Source organism: Anser cygnoides, chromosome 18, assembly GCF_040182565.1.
Source record: "Anser cygnoides isolate HZ-2024a breed goose chromosome 18, Taihu_goose_T2T_genome, whole genome shotgun sequence".
Taxonomy (NCBI): domain Eukaryota; kingdom Metazoa; phylum Chordata; class Aves; order Anseriformes; family Anatidae; genus Anser; species Anser cygnoides.
This window is the reverse complement of record NC_089890.1, coordinates 6,844,428-6,865,607: the sequence shown is the minus strand read 5'-3', so window position 1 is coordinate 6,865,607 and position 21,180 is coordinate 6,844,428. Positions and strand designations below refer to the sequence as shown.

The 21,180-nt window shown below is 40.3% G+C and overlaps 2 protein-coding genes and 1 long non-coding RNA gene across 6 annotated transcripts; 1 reads left to right on the top strand and 2 right to left on the bottom strand.

The window, feature by feature from the left end:
• Nucleotides 1–455: 455 nt before the first annotated feature.
• Nucleotides 456–15,244, bottom strand: NIPSNAP2 (nipsnap homolog 2). The gene is made up of 10 exons (XM_048068067.2): nt 15,090–15,244; nt 11,129–11,268; nt 11,005–11,050; nt 8,049–8,143; nt 6,006–6,076; nt 5,463–5,603; nt 5,001–5,032; nt 3,612–3,706; nt 2,436–2,519; nt 456–1,716 (listed from the first exon to the last, which is right to left on the bottom strand). Exons 1-10 carry the CDS (start codon nt 15,173–15,175, stop codon nt 1,652–1,654), a joined length of 855 nt encoding a protein of 284 aa, XP_047924024.1. The 5' UTR covers nt 15,176–15,244; the 3' UTR covers nt 456–1,651.
• LOC125183240 (uncharacterized) lies at nt 2,611–11,997 on the top strand. 2 transcript variants are annotated; one of them, XR_010825685.1, is made up of 4 exons: nt 2,611–2,739; nt 8,187–8,336; nt 10,601–10,691; nt 11,862–11,997. It is a non-coding gene; the product is annotated as an uncharacterized lncRNA (long non-coding RNA). The 2 variants fall into 2 exon arrangements; XR_007164881.2 differs by lacking the exon at nt 2,611–2,739 and adding an exon at nt 5,601–6,117.
• Nucleotides 15,245–18,044: 2,800 nt separating the features above from the next.
• On the bottom strand, nt 18,045–21,155 carry MRPS17 (mitochondrial ribosomal protein S17). Of its 3 annotated transcripts, none has more exons than XM_066979591.1 (3): nt 21,093–21,155; nt 19,739–19,885; nt 18,045–18,523 (listed from the first exon to the last, which is right to left on the bottom strand). In XM_066979591.1, exons 2-3 carry the CDS (start codon nt 19,859–19,861, stop codon nt 18,233–18,235), a joined length of 414 nt encoding a protein of 137 aa, XP_066835692.1. In that variant the 5' UTR covers nt 19,862–19,885; nt 21,093–21,155; the 3' UTR covers nt 18,045–18,232. The 3 variants fall into 3 exon arrangements, with proteins under 3 accessions (XP_066835692.1, XP_047924029.1, XP_047924027.1); XM_048068072.2 differs by lacking the exon at nt 21,093–21,155 and adding an exon at nt 20,027–20,638; XM_048068070.2 differs by lacking the exon at nt 21,093–21,155 and adding an exon at nt 20,396–20,638.
• Nucleotides 21,156–21,180: the final 25 nt, after the last annotated feature.

The window sequence follows — 21,180 nt, the reverse complement described above, 5'->3', positions numbered from 1 at the left end:
AGTACAAAAGTTTACTCGGTAAAATCCCAGTCAGCTGACAACATACACAGAAGGAAAATATGGAAACAGACAAGAATCAAATCAAATGTTGACTTTGTTCAAGATGAAGGTAAGAGTGCAGTGTATGAAGGTAAGAGTGCAGTGTATTTTACATGGGAGAAAAAGAAGAAATCATACCTGAAAAATAAGCGTATTTTGTGGAGAAAAATCAAAAGGAAAAATATTTTGGATTTATCACCATAGCACTTACAACACTTAACAAAATGGGATGTAATGGAGACACTGTAAATTCATCTTGGAGAGGGAGAGCTGAAGACTGGGAAGGTGTCCCTGACACAGGGAAGTGAAACTGGAACTGATACTGCCTAACCAAGCTGAAATATTCTATGCAGTTATTCAAACAGTTCATCATAAACACTGCAAGATGAGAGAAAACACAGATGGTGCAATACGTATATGGTGCCAGTAATATGTGAAAATTAAAAGGATTTTATTGACTGATGTTTTTCCTGAAAACTCATTGAAATGTACAAACTGGACATTCAGTAACTGATTTGTACATTCTGTATGTTACACTGATTCTTGCAGCCACTTTGAAGAGAGAATATTATTTTCACTTACAGGATGTTCACATCATCGCAGACACTAAAAGTGTTGATATATTCTAGTCTAAAAGTGAAACCAAAATAGAACTGGACATAATGGTACACTGCTTTTTGCCAATCCTATTGACTCAACATGCGCCAGTTTCACACATTAAGTACCTACTGTACAGTTAGTGAAACACCTGACCAAGCATATGTCTGAAGTCATGATTGCTTATTAAATAAAACCCCTTTTCCTAGACTTCCAAGTTGTTTGTAGACATAAATGTACTTAATTCAACTTGTTTCCCTGCAAAATGTTCAGACAATCACGTCTTGTCGGTATCTCTTTGAAAATTGTGGTTCACGCTAAAAAAAAAAAAGACTGTAAATAATTTCACAAAATTAATTCCAGATGTAGGTATTTAGAGAAATGTGTAGTTAGTTTCAACAGGCTTCGGTGTCCTTGCAAAACAGAATGCCCTGTTCTCTGTCCATAATCTATCACGTGACAGGTAATATTATCCTCAATTAATAACTGCCTATTTATAAATTTAGAGCTACTTACTGGTTTCAGTCCTGCTAGAACAGCTAGGTGTACTTCAGAGTTAGAGACATCAAAACTGCCTGACGGTTTCAGAGCTCCTATCTTCAGAACTCCCCCATATGTTTTTTCAACCTGCAGTCATTTTATTGCTACACAAAGGCCACAGCAACTGTTGCTCCCTTTTGTTGCTGGTACTGAACACTAGGCATTTTCTATCCAGCAGGACATATTAAATACTGTATGCCATATTTAACCTCAGGAACTGTCTCACAGAAGAACTTGTATATATCTTTGGACTTGCTTACACTTAACCAACCCTTTAATTACAGTCCTGTATTTCTTTTTTTCCTGGTACAATCCTAAGAGCAAAACGTCATTAGAATCTGAAGAAAAGAGGTCTCTTTTATAAGCTCAATACAGTACTTTTATATTTCTGACTATGATATACAATGTATACCATAAATTAATTAAGACAAATACTTGTCACTTTATCTATGTAGGCACAAGTAAATCAATGACTTTACTGAAGTGGAGAAATCTTCAACGGTATCATGATTCTGGACTCCATTTCCTGAATAAGGGGCACTGAAAAAAATTGAGACAAGGTTTAATTTCACTAAGAGATCATTAGCAGTTCTGCATCAGTTTAAACAGATATTATTGTCTTCAAATTACTCCGCTAGCAAGTACATGTCAAAGTCATCAGTGACCAACAACAATCCTGTAACTGAAGCATAGCTGTTTTGAGAAATGAGTGATTTTTTTTCAGTGTAATCTGTCTGCTCCTTTGAAGACAGATATTTCTGTTCCTTTTCACCATAATGAAAGTTACCTTCTATTTTTCTGGTATACTTTCTTTGAAATAGATCCTATGAACCTGAAATCTAACATTTGTAGCATACTTTTCTGAGTTTTGTTATGAAAGCTATCTTTGCTCTCAAAGATCTCCTGGCTTCTATTTCCAAAGTATAATTTCCCCTTTTAAAGAAATGTATTTTACAAGGCTCCAGTATTTGATGAAACCTGTTGCTCTACAGGAGAGGTGTTTGCATGAAAATTGACTATTAATGTCAGAAATTTTTAGCAATCATGGAGCGTCTCCAAGTTTGTACAATCGATTGCAAAATCCACTTCACAGCTTAGTGAAATGTCCCTCCTTTACTTTACAGTGGCAAAAATGACACACAGATGCACTCAAAATACAGATGCTATACTTTTTTATCATTATACAATGTACTGAAGAATAAAAATGATGGCATGCAGAAAGGTCTGCCTCCAGCATTCCAATGAGGTTAATATGTTACCTGTGTAATAGACTAGTTCATCCCAGCCAGGTTTATGCCATGCAGCATTCCTTATATCTTCTCTTGTTTGGAGATCTTTGTAGGCTAGTGAGGGAAAACAACAAGCACAAAGCTTAGAAGTAACTCCTTTTCCTTCTACGTATGAAAAGCTCCCTTAAAAGTATTCTAGAGTGTAATTAGGAGACTGCAAACATGAGGAAGGAAAAAAGTCAGATGTTCTCCACAAGAAGGAAAACTCCCAAACCAACGCAAACAGAAGGAACTGGGGAAGAGAGAGAAACATACTCTGCAAATGCTACACCATGTAAGTACTGCATGGTTGGAGCGTTTTGGGTGGTAGTGGGTAAACAGACATCAAACAATGTTTGGTGAAACATTCATCTCTGACCATGAGCATTTCTATAAAAATTGCCGAAGAGTATTAGAGACAGAGTACCAAAAAAACTAACGTGTGCTGATTGTAAGTTTTTAAGTGTGACAATGGCTATCAATGGTAGCATGAGTAAACCTAAACATGGTGGGGAGAGAGGTCTTAGAAACAGGTAAGGAAAATAATGCAGCAGACTATTGTTCTACGTGGGTGGTGTCAGATTTCTAATGCTGAAATATAATATTCTGAATTGTCAAGACCTGAAGGTAATGCTGCATGTTTTCTAAAATAACTATTAGACAATGAGTTTCTTCAAGGTGAAACAATTCTAACTTAAAAAGCACCTAAGCATTGGTGGAAACTAACAAACACACAAATAAGCCAAAACACTGTAACGTAGTAATGTAAATCAGTGCTTGACTTTCCTTCTTTTAGATGTGGTACGTGTGATGCTTGAAAATAAACTGTAAAAATCTGACTTCAGCATGAATGGGGATGGAGAAGAGAGATGGCAGGACATGGCTTGTCATGTTTATATTACTGAAAGCAAACAAGTAGATAAGAAAAAGCCATGAGAAACTGTTGATGGAAACAGAACAAAGCATGAAATGTTCACTTCTGCTTGCTTCTTTTAAAAGTAAAGTTCCCTACACAAAAATAGAGAAAATCAACGTAGTTGACGTAAAAGAAAAAACTCAGTAAGACATTCCTCTGCCTTTTAGAAAAACTTTGTCTCCTGGGCAAAGTCAACAGTCTGTTAGGGGCTGACTGAGTGAGAAAGAAGCATACAACATAAACAAGTTTACCCCAAAGGTGATGAACCATATACAGCTGTCCAATTTGTGAGAAAAATCCTCCAACTGCTTCATTATTATCCTGTCGGAAACGAATTGCACGAGCCCTACAGAAGACCAAAGGAGCCGTTAAGAACAACAGAACTGAGTAGGAAATAAGTGATAACTGAAAGGAAAGCACATGTGAAAGGAAGCCCAAATTTCAAACAACATTTGCAGTACCCTTCAGCAATTAAAAACAACAAAAAAAAAAGCTACACTTTTTTCCAGTACTAAGTAATTAAAACATGCCTTGTTAGAATGTGTTAGAATTTGAGGCCCATGGTTTTATTAGTCTGTGTATTAATAAGTCTTTGTCTTCAAGATTAGATTCATTATAATAACTCCTGAACAGCATAAAGTGGCAGGATATTTTTATAGAAGGTTCTTCTAAAACTAAACCCTTGGGTTTCAGTCATACCATCTTTGCCACACTCATTTACCACAGATTTTGTGGTTGTGAAATCCAGCTTTTTTATTCACATGGACATTTGTTATGCAGCTCCACTATGCAACATTGCATGATTTATTGTGTGAGTAAGATCAACATCTCTTTTATTGTGTGAATAAGATCAATATCTCTTTTAACTACAAATCTGTTGCATGTTATAAACGACATTGGATACCATTGTAGATATGCCTATCTTATAAAAAAATAAATTACTGGAAAATTACTGTAATTAAAAAAATTAAATTTATGACAACATGTCTAAAAATCCAAGTCCTCACCTTTGTCAAAATAATTGAAAATATTCCACATTATTTAACTATCAACCATACGAACTGCATGGACTTTGTGAATGTCAACTGGAAGAAACGTACACTGGTGTTAAGTAAGAAAAAATCAGAGAGACAAGATCTTAAGAGAACACTGTCTCAAATGCTTTTATAACCTATATATTAAAATATAAATGTGCTGCTCAATACATTTTCAAGACACAACTTTTTAAAGATTAGAAAAGCCAAGACTTAGACCATTTAAACTAAAAACAAGTCAATTACTAGTGGTGCTGAAGTTGTGAAAGATCAACACGGTGTTAAGGAGCTAACGGCCTCCCTTCACTGAGCAGTGCTTTCTACTAAAAATAAATTATTTCTGCTACATGATATCAAGCTAAAAGGGTTATGTAAAGGAAAGCCAAATCATGGAGCCCACAGAACTGTTTGCACACAGAATTCCTCTTTCTTTCCTCAAAGGATAAATTGAGGGTCAAAGAACTATTTTACAAGTTGCCTAAGAACAGAAGCAAACCATTAACTGGGTGACTGAAATGCTTTGGTACCACTCTGCCACCTCCACTTCTTAACTTTTAAACACACATCTCTCAAGGAGGAGAACAGAAGTGCTATAGCAATACTTACCAGTAATTTCCCCACTCAATCATTGTTCCGGGCTACAAAAACAAAACAGACAGTTAAAACTGTAGTGTAAAGAAATCTACAATATTTAGACAGTTTTCACAACATTCATGTATGGAAAACACTATTTATTAACAAAATCACTTCCTTGAAGTGATAAGCATATTATAATCATCTGTAATTACTCTGTTTTGTTACTATATTACTTCTTCGTCATTTTCCAGAAGTTTCCCTCAAATTAAAACACAGGATTTTCAGCCCTTCATAGAAGACATTAGTGTCTTGTTGGAGCTTGCCTTAATTCTGGACCCCACACTTTGAAAGCAACAATGACTCAGCCATCAGCTTTGATAAGAAACAGATTTTTAAGAGGTCTGTTTTCCATCTACACTGTATAAACACGCTTTGAACATTTTACAACAGAATATAGCTTAAAAAAAAATAAAAAGAAAAATTGAAACTTACTCTAAGTTGATAGGATCTCAGTTCATAAATATTAGGCCCCTCTCTGGGAACAGGTTCATTCCAGAAACTAAACTCCAACAATAGCTGGTTCTTGCGAGAGAGAAGCATGTTACCTCTTTCTTTGCGAAACGCTGTGAATTCCTTAAAAACAACGTGATCATTGTCAGACTGTATATTATGTTTCAACAACAAAAAGCAGTAAACCATACAGCACTTTAGATTTTTCAATGCTATCTTGGAGTTCTGGACATTGAAATCCTTTAAATTGTACAGGCATCTAAACTCCCCTGGCATCTTTGAAAACTTCAGCTGGCATATTTACAGAGCACCTGAGAATCTTGAAGTGTTTCATAAAGTATTCAGGTATCAAGACTCAGTAGTTTTCAATCTGAGAGTAAACCCTTTTCTAAAGCTTTTTCTAAGGCTGTACAGATGGTGATGACATAGAGAAGTAAAAGCAGGTATCTAAAACGAGTGCTGTTTGGCTCTGATCATTCTATGTTCTCTTCTATTAACCATTTCTAACAAATCCATGTGTTTTACCTTATTTTGACGGAGTTTACTCATGACCTCATTGAGAGCTGGATAGCCTCCTTCATACCTCCACAGATGAACTGAAACAGAAAAAAAGGAAGTTTTTTCATGGATGTTGCATGTAAGTTGCCAAATTTATGGAATATCACAGTACAAATTGCTCTTCATACAACAGAATTATAAGAAAACAGAAGTCATGTAACTGGCTTAAAAATAGATTTTCATTAAAGAAAGCACTACACATTTGAACATTTTAAGAATAATAGGATCATTCGTTTTTTGAAAGGGATTCTTTCAGAAAATTCTACAATCTACTCTGAGGATAACAGGAAGATTATTTAAAGAAGTTTTTTGTTGCCATGCTAGTAAAATGCGATGACTTTACGTGACTATAATTTAAACTGAGATTCAATTTAACAGGCTGATTTAATTCCAGAAACATGTTTTATACCAATTTCACCTAAGAACAAAAGATTGGTTGACTTCTTAGTTCAGCAAGTTACTTGAGGAAAAAGAGCATAAGACACTTTCAGTAGGATGAAAAATGATGGAAATGTTATTTTTGCGGTAAACATTACATTAAAAAAGCATACCAGAAGATATATAAATGTGCTAGAATATTTGGTAGGATTTTCCCCATAAAAACAACTTCAGAATAGGTATTTGCATTTGATGGTCTTTTCAAAGCATTCTTCCTTTAATTAATCACAATATATGGCTTTAATAAATCATTACTAGATTTATTTACAAACACTTACTATAGCAAGGCAACAATATTTCACCTCGAAGAGTCCCAAAAGCTATTTCCTCTCCTATATAAAAGTCCTGTGCCTTTCCCAGAAGAGTGATGTAGAGGCTAATGTAAGGCACTTCACTATGATAGCAGATTCATCCAGTGTGCCTGCTTCTATTGTCTAGTCCCCAGGGCGAATTTGATATATCCAGCTGGTATTAAGACCGCCTGGGTACAAGCACTGAACAAGTCAAAACCCAATAATCTGCTTTATTAGACTGCTAGAACTGCTGCAATAACATTTTCAAGCCAGGCTATGGATGCAATTACAGATACATTCTGTGTTAATACATTTAAAAAAAACAATGAATGAGACTTGGTTAAGACACTCTCATTTCAGTCGTCTTCATCCTCCAATTTCCCTTCAACCTTTAAGAATTGTTTCTCAGACACTGTTTGCTTTATCTACTGCTATTTCCTCACATTTGTGCAGTGTCAATATTGGAATATGCTGGGAATGCAGGAAAATTACTGTGTACTTGAGTATATCCTTCAATAATTCTTCAATAATGGGGTGACATTGATACTAGCAGAGCTCTAACCATGGAGCTTCTACGACATAAGAAATATCAGCACACCACTTTGTATTTGTGGTTTCCCATTCCTTCAATTTCCCAGAGCCCAGGAAATTTTTCAGGTTTTCTTTCTGCATGAGACTCTTTGCAGTTACCTCTGTAGCAGCTCTTCAGCAATCAGTAGTTCAATATATTTTCAATCTGTGTTAGGTGGTATCCTTACATGAACAAGAACTGAAATATTTATACTTTCTTACAGTAAGGGCTTAGCTTATTGTGAGCTTACAATGCAATCCTTTTTTTCAGATGGTGTGAAGAATGATTTGCATTTCATTATCATACAGCAGTTAGAGTATGAAAGTCTGAGTAAAGCTTTTATAGTGGCCAATACAAGTTCAACTCTGCCTTTGTGAGCCTTTGGCTTAAGTATTCAGGAACACAACCCGTGCCTGCAAAATATTACCGGAGCAAATTTTACAAGCATTTCCCCAAACTGTTAATCTACCACCTGGAAGACAGGAAAGTATTAACAATAGGACATATTTTAGGAATTAAAGCTTCACTGTCAAACTCAGCAAGACAAAAAGCAAGCACTGTAAATGTTAATATGACTACTGTAACTGATGCACACACATCCTTGCTGTACAGGTTTACTAACAACAGAGATGATTTAAAGAGAAGAAACCTGCCAAGCACACGTTTCACTTGTATGGTTTTACGTTCTGTTGTACTTCTATCTCCTACCAGCCTGATCTTGCTCTCCGTACCACGTGTTCCAAGTCCCCACCAGTGCACATGGGTAGTGTTTTTCTTCATGAATCTTTGGCAGCACCTCTTGACTTGAAAACAAGGAATACAGACACTGTGTTGCATTTCCTTCAGGGAGGCTACAGTTGATATGTATAACAAATCACCCCGCGTTTATCATTATGGTATGAAAAATCACAAGCTCTACGTTTCAGAAGAGAAAGCTGAAATACAAGAATCTGCTACACAAGGGGAAAGATAGCTACAACACTACGTAAAATTAAGGTAAGCGTTACCATTTCTTAGACTGTAAGACAAATGCACAGCATGGTAGGATTCTTTGGATGCAATGAATGATGTGATATCACCTAACAGGTTATCCAACACATTAGGAAAATAAACATCAGGATATCTCACTTACAGGAAACGCAGCCTAGCTACATGGGTGGTTTGCTTTAGGGAAATCGTTTCTTTATCAAGAGAGGTAGAATACACAATAATAGGAAAGGACAGTCTTTCTCCTGTACCACGTACAATGTTTTTAATTCTGTTGACCTGAATGAATAAAAACAAGTATTTTGTTTGATCAAATGAAGACCGGGGTTCATAGTACACAGACTTACTGCCTTCTACAGTTTCAGAAAGTAGATCTAGTTTGAGACAACTTATCCTTTAAAACACTGTGAAACTGCCTAGCAAATAGATCTAACACAAAATTTAATTTGTTTGATTTTTTCCAGTATTGGTACTAGTTTTTCAAACGTTAAAACGTGACCAATATTAGCATCAGGAAATTAAGTTTTACTGATAGCTAACTTGGTAAAGTCAGCTTTCATCGCACTGAATTTTGATGAATAAATCTATGGTCTGGATGAACTTTGCTTTTTAGTATTTTTCCCTGAATAGTTACTACTTTTACCCAGTTTGGTTCATGGGCAGCGTCTCTGCATGGTATCAAATAATAGGAAGCAGGCTGGTCTTGTGCTGACAGAATATGAGAGTTCTACCACTTGGTTCTTGGTTCTACCACTGACTTTCTAGATGACCTAGAGCAAATCTCATTACCAATTTGTATCTCAATATTTCTTATTAGATAGTGGAAATAATATGACAGAAAGACTCTCCAAGGATGTTTTCAGTCACCATCAGTGCTTCTACAAAGCATAACGAGATCCTAGAAAGGCAGCTTTAAACAGGAATGTTAACTACAATAGTCCTACAATATATTTTGTTGTAAATTATATTAAAAAAATACAGAATACCTTTTAATTCATAGACTTTAACACCGTCTTTTTCATTTTTAAAAATTTCCCTAATTCTTCAGAAGGGGTCCTCAATCACAGTGATTCATGAAGTACTTTCATAATTGTCTTTGTTACATTATTTCTTTATGAATACATGGTGACTAATCCTTATTCTGATTTCATAAAGAAAAAAAGAATTTACCTGCTCATGTTTAATTAAGGAAGGAGGGAAGTTCAGAAGTTCTTCCTTTTTTTTTTTTTTTTTTTTTTTTTACTACTCCATTCTTAATGGAATACTTAAACTATCTTTGGTTTGGAAAGAATAAATCCAACCCCACATACTTCATCTGACTGCTGTCAGCAGTTTCTTTCTCTGCTATTGTCTCTTTCCTTGAAAATAAAAGCCTCTGCTTTCACTCAATGTTTAGGTAGCTCATGAGTGCGGAGAAGTGGTTCCCGGTCTCATACAATTGGACATGTTTATATTAAGCTTTTAAACAGAAAGATGGCTGAATGCTAATTGTGCTTCTCTGTATATACACTTTTTAAACAAAAAGGTTAAAAATACCTTAAGTTTGAAAGTTATTCTAGTGGATTTGTATATTTGTATAGCAAGGAAAATAGGTTTGGGTTACTGAGCCCCATTTCAAAGCTGAACACCGGTATGTTGGACAACCTACTTATGGATGTACAATGAACCCATAACAGAGTTGAGGACATAAATTAGGAGTTGTGAGCTTCCTCACCCTCCAGCCCAGTTGACGTCTCAGCCAATACACCACCCTTAAAAAATTGGTTGCTGTAGGGTACCACTGTCCTGAGAATGTTTTATTTAACTGACAAGATGATCACTGTCAGTGAGAAAGCCCTGCTGGTTCCAAACATTTGAGGCTCACTACTTTCCCAAATTTAAACATTCAGTTCTTTTAAAAGGCAGCTGTTCTGGCTCCAATGGAGTCATTGTGTAGGTAGAACAGGACTAATATTTGTCTAATTTCATCCTTGAAATAGTAAATTTAACATGGTGCCATTCATGCATTTTATAAAGCTGTAACTTTTTGGAAAACCCATACTATCACTGCTCTCTCTGGAGGATATCACCTCAATGCAAAGATCCTATCCAAGGATTTGAGCAGCTCTTTAAGAGTAGATCTCAGTAACGTAACTTTGTAGCAGAAAGATACAAATGAACTGAGGGAAAATCAAACCCCGCATTTTTAAAATCTCCTCAGAGTTATACTTTAATTGAAAACTGGCATGCAGGTTTACTTACCAGCGCTCTCTCCCTCTCGTTCCTGCATACAGACAATAACCAACCCTCAACAAATTCCTACATGGCAGCTGAAGTTGGGGGGCATGCTAGCATACAAGGATCTGCTCGTGTGAACCAGCAATGGTAAGTAAGACACCTAAGGAAGGGGAGTGATCTATTCCAACAAACTTCACCTCTGGTTTCACAAAAGGCATCACCCTAAGCGGCAGCTCAGGAAAATGACACCTCCACATGGGAAGGCAGGGGGTGAGCTGAGTCAAGTACCTTTTGCTAGCTTTCTCCAAAAATAGTATGATCTATTTACCATTGTACCCTGAAAGTAAATGCAGAATTTGTCCACCTCCCCTCTAAATAATTATCGTATTTGCCAATTTTCAGAACAGCTTGTGACCAAATCAACAAGTCTAAAATGTGAAAACATAACGTGCACACTTACCAAAGCTTGTTGTAGGCGTCTAGACATTCTGGTTTTACATTGTGAACTGAAACAACAACATTAGATGAGAAATGCAGGAACGGAACAAAGAAATGGTAATGTTAAATATAAAAATATCACTCACTCTGTAGTTTATACAGACTGCTGGTCTCCCTTTTGGCTAGAAGGTTGGAGTGAGCATCCTTCCTCGGGTCGACTTTGCGAACAAATAGCGATTTTAACCAGCTGTCTTCACGAGGTCTGCTAGCTGAAGATACCAGCCCCCTACATATTAACAAGAACATTACACTGTCACCAAGCGTGTCTTGAAAATGCCCATAATGCAGGGAAGACAAGCACAATCAATTCAATACAGACTCATAACATAGTTACAGCCAGGGCTGCTCCTAAATCTTTCCACCGAGCCACTCGCTAGCAAGGTAAAGGCAGTTTTCTCCCCATGGGATTTACCTTCTCACAAACCATTTTATGTGACATAGAGCTGAACGGTCAACCACGAGCTATCTGCTCTTATCTACCTTGTAAAGCATGGCAGGGAATGGGTGGATGGCTGCTTTTACTGCCTATTTATCTTCTTTTTAATTGTCTTTGCCCAAGAAGGCTGGGTCTGTCCTGATGTACACAGACAGAAGTGAAAAAGAGCAAAAAGCGTGCATAAGGAAAGATTTGTACGGTGTAAATAGGAAAGTAAGTGCCATATGTTCCTATGTTTGCTTAAATATAGCTCTGAAAAGTTAAATAATGCATCTGGTGTATTTAACTGACCCTCTATAATGGATGTCAGGGGACCCCAAGTTAAAATGTTTTATCTTCTTTCTCATAAGCATTTCCTTCAGTTTGCCTCTTTTTTGATACAGGGTTTCTGCTGAAATACTGAACTATTTATCTGCAACACTAAACAAGTGGCACTACAGGTGAAAATTTAACTTTTTTCCCGTTTCGGAAGTCAACTTTTGACCCTGAATTACTGACTAGGAGACACAGATGATAGGTTTCAATCTTCAGATATAAAGCTGTCTTCCAGTATCAAAACTCTTTGGCAGTCACTCAAAGATAAAAAATAGGGGAAGAAAATCTCAACTTCTTTTGGGAAAAACTCTCTATGAAGAGACGCTAGTCTGTATTACACAAAATCAGTTCACACTAGCAGTGTTTTTCAACAATCAACCTTTTAGTCCCAATGTCTGAAAGTAAGCTAATGAACTGGGATGCCCCGTGGAAGCAGAATGGAGGAAAGGAAAAAGAAGAACATCAGCTGAAATGACCTTCAACATCAAGAAGTAATTGGTAAGTATTTTATTGTATTTCTTGAAAATGGTGCTTTTTTGACCCTAACAAACACAGAAACGCATTCCTGTGCAGCAAGGTAAGCAGTCATTCTGCACACAAGCATTCAAAAGGGCATTTCACCATAGGGCTGCTGCCAGAACAGGGGGCGCGCAGTTGCCCGGGGTAGACATACCTCTGATCTCTGCTGGGGGAGGAGAGAGGCAAAGGCGACTGCACAGTTGTGTTGTTACAGCTACATGAGGTGCCGCAGGAACGTATGCTGCCCCAGCTGATGTCAAACTGGAGAGTGGGTAAAGCCCACCTAATAAATGCATGTTTTTACAGCTCCTGGACAGCAAGCACTAATGCTCACCGGGCAGCAAACAAGGCTGCAGGAGACAGAAGTCCATCGCAGCCCTGCAGTGCTTATTCTTTCATCCCAGGGAGATCTGCGCACTACCATAGTTTCTTCCCCTAGTTATTAAATGGAGTTAGCAAACGTATTTAGAGAGCTCTTCTGTGAGGATTATTGTTTGCAGCAATTTTTGAAGGAAATGGGTAATCACGTTGCTTTGTTTGCTCCTTTATCAGCAGCAACGGTAAGCTAGAGTTATGGGGATAATACTGACAAGCAAATTCCCTTGGCATTAGGAGAATCTTATGACTTCAGTGTAAAACTGAACCTAAACTGGAGGTAATTTCATTTCTGATACAATGACGAAAACAGTTAATACTTTATATGAAGTCTTTTACTCAGAAATTGTCAAGATCCTCAACAATGACTAGTAAATCACAAGTAGCCATCTAAACACACACTTCACTTACAATAAAGGATAGTAACAGCTGAAGTTTATTAAAACAGACATTCAGCGTACCCAACCTGAGATGCTAGGGCCTTATTTTTAATCACCAGATCCCTTGAGAAGTCCTACACTACTGTTGTCAAACTAGGCCCTGACAAACCAAGAAGCCCTGACGTGATCGCCGGTTCACTCGTTTGGGCCATGTGCACCCCAGACTACCTATGGAGCAGCTAGGGACTAAATTCATGACTTCAGCCTGCCAGTTGTGAGCATCAGCCACACACTAGTTCAAAACTAATCCACCATCCAAAAGATCTACTTGTAACTAACTTCTTAACGTTACGCTCCACAGCATTATAAAAACTGTTCCAAGTAAAATGGACATTGGATCCAAATCACCTAAACATCACTAATGAAATTGTGAAGAAATGCATAGAATGAATGCAGACACACTATATGGAATTCCAATCACACTTCGCTTTTTTTTTTTTTTTTCCAATTTTTTCAGGGAGCAATACTTATTAAAGAGAGATTTCATGTGAACTTTTAAGGCACTGCTTGACTTTGCTAGCAAGTGCTTATCGCACAAATGTTATCTATGGTCTCAGATTTCTTGCTACAAAGACCGGGCTGTGAACACAAAAGTAGAACACTGAATAGCTTGCTTATATTATATGAACAGTGCTGGTGAAAACGCTTCCATCCCCCCCCCCCAACTTCTGCTTTAGTACACAATATACACTGGGTAGAGTAGGAGGTAACAGGTCAAATATTTAGATTTTGTAGTAATCAATGTTTGCCTGGACGAGAAAGGAAAACAACTTGTCTATAATTGACAGGTTTTGATTTGTGGTCTAGACAGATGTCAAAGTTTATTTGAAATTTAAAAAAAATGTAACCCATGCACATAAAATTTCACAATATATGCTCTCCACAGCTCTCCCCCTTCCTGGTTCAAAAAGTTGATGCATTTAGTCTTGCACAGGGGCTGCTTCTCAGTCTAAGGCCCGAGACAGCAGCCTCCCCTGACTCAAAAGGAAGGAGGAGAAATTGGGTGTAGATCCTTCCCATCTTGGGTGGCTCTGTCTCCAACACTTTGGGAACATGTGTGGTTGTTTCCTATATCCAAGGGACGTGTGTCTGAACACTGTGTGCCTGCACCCTTGTCGCCCCAGAGATGTGCATGTGCCTGACCCTTCAGACACCACACGTGGGTGGATGTGCAAACACACCCCAACACCCAATTGTGTGCGCGCCCTTACACCAGGGGGCTGTGTGGGTGCACATACGCCAGCTCCTATGCGAAGCAAGGAATCCGTGTGCCCCGATACCCACAGGGCACGTATATGTGCCACTGTGCGTAATGAAATTAGGGTGACACTGGTGTGAGCAGCCACACACCCTGACACTGGGGGGAGTGTGGGTTTTGGGTTGGGGTGTGGGTCAGCTGTGCACTGTGACACTGCAAGCATGGGGTGGCCATGCACAGTGACCCCAAGGGACAGCACCATGTGTGGTTGTGCCCCCCAAAACACATCCTGCAGGGGGGCCACACACCCTGCAGCCCAGTGCAGGAGGGATGCACAGCAGCTTTACACCCTGAGCCCGGAGGAATATTGGGGTGAAGGATACCCAGGCACCCCAACGTGCGGGCTGGCTGCGCACCCCAACATGGGGGTGACACGGGGGTGCTGGCTGCCTGCACACCCTGGGGGTGATGTCGGTGCGGTATGAGCCACAACAGAGCCGTGATCCTCCCGCAGGGGCTGCCTCACTGCCCGTGACCTTGAGGGCCACCCCGAGCGGGCCGCACTCCCCGCCCCACGGCCCCTCAGCTGCCGGGGCGAGAGGGGCGCCATTTCCAGTCAGGAGAGGGGCGGGTGCACGGAGGGAAGGGGAGGGGGGGGATTCCGCGGTGTAGGGCGAGCGGGCTGCGCCGTCTCCCCCTTCATCCCCCCATAACCACCTTCCTCACCCTCCTCGGGGCTCCCCCTGTCCCCCCTCGCGGCTCACCTGAGGGCCAGGCCGCCGCCGGGCGAGAGGCGAGGCCGGGCGCTGGCTCCCGCCAGGCTCTGCCGCAGCAGCACTCGCGCCGCCATCTTGCTCGGGCCGCCTCAGGGGGTGGCGGCGGTGAAGGGGGGGTTTTAGGGGGGCTCCGTGGAATTGCAGCTCTATCGCCGGCCGAAGGGGGGCGCGGGGGTGCTCCAGACACGCATGCGCTGAGTGTGGGGGTTTTTTTGGGGACCCCTGTGGGGTTTTTTGGGGGGTCGGGCTCTGGGCACCCCGCCGCGTCCCAGAAGGGCAGGGCCGCTGCGGGCTTGCCTCAGTGAGGGGTGAGGCGGTGCTGCTGCAGCTCCCTGTGAAGGGAAAGCCGCTGCCTGCCCCTCCTCAGCCCCCAAAACAGAAGGCCGCCTCTCTTTCCATTAAAACACAACTGGTTTCCTCTCTTTCCATTAAAATACAACCAAAGCATCGCTGCCCAGGTGTGCAGTGCAAGATGTGTCTGCCCCTTACCTTCCAAGTGTGCAAGGAAACAGCCAAAGCCCCTCCAAAACACCACTTACCACTGCAAGCTGTCACTGCCAAAACCCATGAGGTGTCGTATCCACCCCACTCCAGAACCCCTGGCTTCATCGCTTTCATTCCCGACCTTGCGGAAAGTTTTGGCAAGGTAAAGGATGCACTTAAGAAGTAGGGTAATGTCCCATGAAAACTACTTACTAAGAAAGAATTCAGACAGTTTTTCAATCACATGCAAAAACTAGTTTCTTATTCTCCAAATAAATTTTCTGCCAAGATGCAGTTAAAATACTTTCTTCACACCGTTTCAACTCCAGTAGTGCTTACTTCAGCTAAACCAGTGGTGTGTGCTAATATCAAGTCTTCAAATAACTTTAAATTAAGAATCAACTTTAAATTAGGCAAATATTTAAAGGATGGTTCTGAAAGCAACTAGCCAATTAACAGAGCAAGTAGGTTAATGAACAAATTTTGACTTTCTACATAGCACATATAAATGAAGTTTATGCAGCTTCCATTTCTGTTTTGTGATTTTTCTATCAGCACACCATGAATGTTAGATGGACTAGAACATGCCATGTGCTTTAACATCAGTGAAGTACAAGTGTGGTGCATGTTTAAAGACCAGTTTAGGTTAAACTTGTCAATCTTTTGAAAAAAAGGCTTCAGATTAGGTACATTTAATCATATTTTGATCTGAAAGTGTTATGCTCCTGAGCCAGCAAGAATCTAACTGCAAGCCCAAAAGCTGATAATCTTGTGTGATGTATCAATTTTATGTAAAATTACATTTACACAGCTACTCAAGAAAAAAAAAATCACTGGAGATACAGAGAAAGATTTACTTCCACAATCAGCTGCAGCTTGTTAACCAAACAGAAAACTGTTTCCTATAAAAACCTGTACCTATAGAGAGTTTACAACTTTCCTGTCTCAAGTAGAGGTCAAATTCCTTTACTGCCTCCTGTTATGCAATTGAATTGTATCTTCTACTACCCAGAGCCATGTTCTATCCTGCATCTGATTTCTTTCAGTCTGTGCCAGGGATGAAGTTTCACATTGTACATTCACTTGAACAAGAATCAGAGCCCAGGTTTCCTTCCATTTAGACAAGGGCCACAGTTAGCCAGCTACAATTACTGATTTACATAACTTTAACCACTTCAACAGACAGATCAAGAATAACTTACAGCCATTGTTAATAAAAGCTTCCTCAAACTGAGGGACCACATTCACATTGTTCATTTCCATACACAAGTTTGAATCAGGGTGTCTTGGCATCCCAGCTTATTGATCCGAGATGCAAGGTGGTACTTGAGGACTGTCAGTCTACCATTTGAAAAATAGTTGTTTTGAAGTACTGAAGTAAATTTAAGTTTCTTATTCCTCCCAACCCAAATCATGTGCTGAGTTCAGATTTGGTTATAAGTTTGGCGGCAGCTGAAACAGATTTATGCAGGTAGAAGAAACTGAAAACTTGAAATTAAAGGGCAAATGATTTATTCTATTCAATGAAATAAAACAGCTGATAGCTTACTAGCATAGGGTACCTGCTTGTAAAAAGGTGATTTTAAGCCTAATGAGCTCAGAAATACCTTGTTTAGCTTCTAGTCTGAAACACAGACCAGTGACATCAGTAGACACTTGATAAAGGACTCCTCTTAGCTCTGATGTACCACTGCCTGCCATATAGGAACATGGAGTGCTGTCCCCACAAGTATTTTGATGCAGACACCCCTTTACAGCAACACAGGGCTGCTGTAACAGCTGCACACTTAGCTCTGTGTTCTGGAAAACAGGACACAAGATCCACAGAAGTTTCTCCAGCAGAATAAAGCTATCTTTAATCTTTAACCTCTATGGGCTTCTAGTTTCATATTAAAGTATTCAGCAAATCAGTACCAGTAACTCCCCCAAAGTACATTGTTTAAATTAGCTTTTCCAATAAGATTAAGTCTAAACACCTTTACCTCTTTTGGCTTTGTCATCCCATCAGCTTCTACCTCATGCTGGCAGTTCAAAGAGATCCATCTCTCCCAGACCTACAGGTTACAAAACCAACTCTACTAAGCTACCTGAAGTTAATATTCTCACTTCACTGCCATTATAATGGCACATAGCTGGATTTTTGTCAGAACTTTAACTTAGAAGATAACACAATGTGGTATGAACAATTAAGAGTAAATAAGGACACATGCAGGTAGCTGTTTTTTTAAGTTTCTGTACTTCCTTTCGAACACTTTAATAGAATTAGTTTAAGTAAGCCTACAAGCCACAAAAGATTGCCTGAAATACAGAACAATCAAGTAATATAATGACCCTCCCACCGAACTTTAAACATAATTATTTTGTCTCTCTCAATACAGAAGAGTCATTCCAAGTGAACAGCTGGCTTTCTGAAACTGCCAAGACTTTGGGTAAAACTACATGCAACAGTAAGTGTAACAATTCACATTTTCCATATTTTCATTTAATAGGCACCTCAAATTTTTAATCTGTAACATGTTACTAGAAGCAACTATGTTTACTATTTATTTTGACTACAAATTTCACTGAAACAATTAACATAAAGCAATAGGGCCCCAAACATCCCTGACAGAGATGAGCTGAAAAGACCCGTTTAAATATTCTCTCCACTATTTGTCTGATGAACAAACTTTAAGTTCCTGGAGTTTTTCACTTAGATAGTTTGTATCTGCCTCTGTCAGATTTTCTGAATCTGACAGATTTTCAAGGAATCTAGTTCCTGCACAGGGCTTTCCTGTTATCGGATCTATGACATTTCCGACCTTGAAAACAATTTCAGCCAGTTCGTGTTTCACGTGTTTGCTCCTCCGCTCAGGCAAAGCTTTTAGAAGAACAATGTCTCCAACAACACACTGCTGCAATGGGTCATGGGCAAAATAGGTTTTTCGCTTGTTAAAGAACTGTGGAAGGAAAAAAAGTAAACCTTGGCATTAGGTTTCAAGACAGAGCAATTGCTAAATATATTTAATAGAAAATGAAATAAATTTCACTAAGAAGTGAAAGCTTGTGTAATTTTTCTCAATATTGAGTTTGGAATGTATAGAGAAATGCAACTGTGCACACTATTTCCCAAAGAAAGCACAGTATAAACCTTCCCTAACTCTCTAGTTAGGATGTTATCGCCCACTGAACTTAGGGAAAAAAACAACTACAAAAAAAACAGTCATAGCCAATATGTGAATATGAATATAGTAAGTTCTTCACATAACTAGGTTCTTTTTCTTAAGATCACCATTTTCCACCAGCCTCTCTGCTCTCTAGTTCTATTAGCTTTTCTTCTCTTTAAGAGACTCAGCAATTGCTGCAACAAGACAGCTGCCTTGGTTCTTCCAAGCCCAACAACTTTCCTGTGCGGTCTGTACTTCAAGACCTGATGTTAATTCTTATCTACCCTAATATTTCTAAAAATAATCAGCCATGAAATTCAATTAAGTTCTTACTCAATTCATTTTTCCCATATAAAAATTCAATATATAGTTTGCAGAATTCAGAAACTTAAGAAGTCAACATGTTCTTCTACAGGAAGAAATACTGGACTCACAAGATCCATTACCTAATTCAACTCTCTCTTGCCTTCTGGTCACCAAATACAACACCTACATATACCACAGATTTCTCCATATCAGTAGAGAACATGCTAATTTTAACCTCCCCATTTGAAATGCGCTGAAAAGAACGTAAAAAAAGCTCTTATAGTACATCATATACAGATTCAATTACTAAATATGCTTATAATTATGCGTACTAAAAAGTGACTACAGGATCTATTGGAAAAGTGACTAATACCAAGCTTAAAAACGCAAAGCATATTCCAAATCAACAGTAAACGAATAAATTTAAGCACGAACCAACAAAACCTGCCTTCCTAACTCCGATAAAATGAAGTACATTAAGAAAGCATTTAGCAGATGACCTGAATGGGAAATAACCTGACAAAATACACTGCTCACTGCTTGTCACCCTTTGTAGTCAACCTCACAGCCAAATCATTATGCAAGTCCCTTAAGGGGTTGGCAGTGTAAAGAGATTAAAAACTCTAGGAGTCAGATTAACAAAACATTCTTCCATACAGTACAATAATCACACGGCAAGACAAGTTGTTAACCAGCTTTTACCTTTAGTAAGTAAGGATCTAGCACAAGCCTTGTCACTCTCACTTTGGCGGTCTTCTGCATTTTGGTTCCTATGACTTTTCCTACTATCCATTTTGCATGGACAGCTCCACGTGGTACAGACATTGTTTGGTTACAGTCATCCAGTGCCTGGCAACAAGCAAGCAAACGTGTTATTTTAACAAAAAATAACCAGTTTCAGAGCAACAGCAAACTCCTTTGAATCATGCTGACTGCTACATACGTAAGAAAGAAATGCATAGCTACAGAAATTATGAATTTAACTCATACTTTAGCAGCTGATTTTGCTAGAAGAGTTCATGAGGTTTGCGTATGACTAGAGTTAACCCAAGCAGAAAGCAGTCTATAACTGCTGCTCAGAAAATCATTTGCTTGTGCACACCCTACGACTCTTTGCTAACTAAACTTATGGTAATGAAGTTCTTCAACTTTCATGAGATAGCCAAAAGCTGCCTCACCTACAGCAACCATAATCACTTTTGAGTGAGTCCATTCCTGTAAGGAACTGTACTCCACTACTTTATTAGCTTTGTTTAAATAGGAACTGCTTTCTGCATCACCCTTACAAGAGTCACAGGCATGTTAATGGAGAATATTAAAAGGCTTGAACTAGTACTAGAACTGCTGGATACTAATTACCTGTTTCTCTCTCAGCTGGCTATGCATTGCTAACCACTACTGACACCTACTGAATACACAAGCTGTCCCTTTTGCACCATTATACCATGCTCACTTAAACACCCCAGACCACCAAAAGCAGCGCTTCACCCCCCGGGGGGCCCATACAGAGCACAAAACACTTCCCAGGGCAGAGTCTGAGGCTGCTTTTACCATCCTTGCCTAAGCTGCGTGACCCGGGGGACTGGAAAAGGCCCCCTCAGGCCCCCTCAGGCCCCCTCAGGCCCCCTCAGGCCCCCTCAGGCCCCCTCAGGCCCCCTCAGGCCCCCTCAGGCCCCCTCAGGCCCCCTCAGGCCCCCTCAGGCCCCCTCAGGCCCCCTCAGGCCCCCAGGCCCCCTCAGGCCCCCTCAGGCCCCCTCAGGCCCCCAGGCCCCCTCAGGCCCCCTCAGGCCCCCTCAGGCCCCCTCAGGGCCCCCTCAGGCCCCCTCAGGCCCCCTCAGGCCCCCTCAGGCCCCCTCAGGCCCCCTCAGGCCCCCTCAGGCCCCCTCAGGCCCCCTCAGGCCCCCTCAGGCCCCCTCAGGCCCCCTCAGGCCCCCTCAGGCCCCCTCAGGCCCCCTCAGGCCCCCTCAGGCCCCCTCAGGCCCCCTCAGGCCCCCTCAGGCCCCCTCAGGCCCCCTCAGCCAGGCCCCCTCAGCCCCCTCAGCCCCCTCAGCCTCACCGGCCTTAAGGGAAGGGATGCGGAAGGGGCGGGGCCGCGGCCGGAAGAGCCGCGCGGCAGGGGGCGGGGCCGGCGGCGGGGGTGGGCG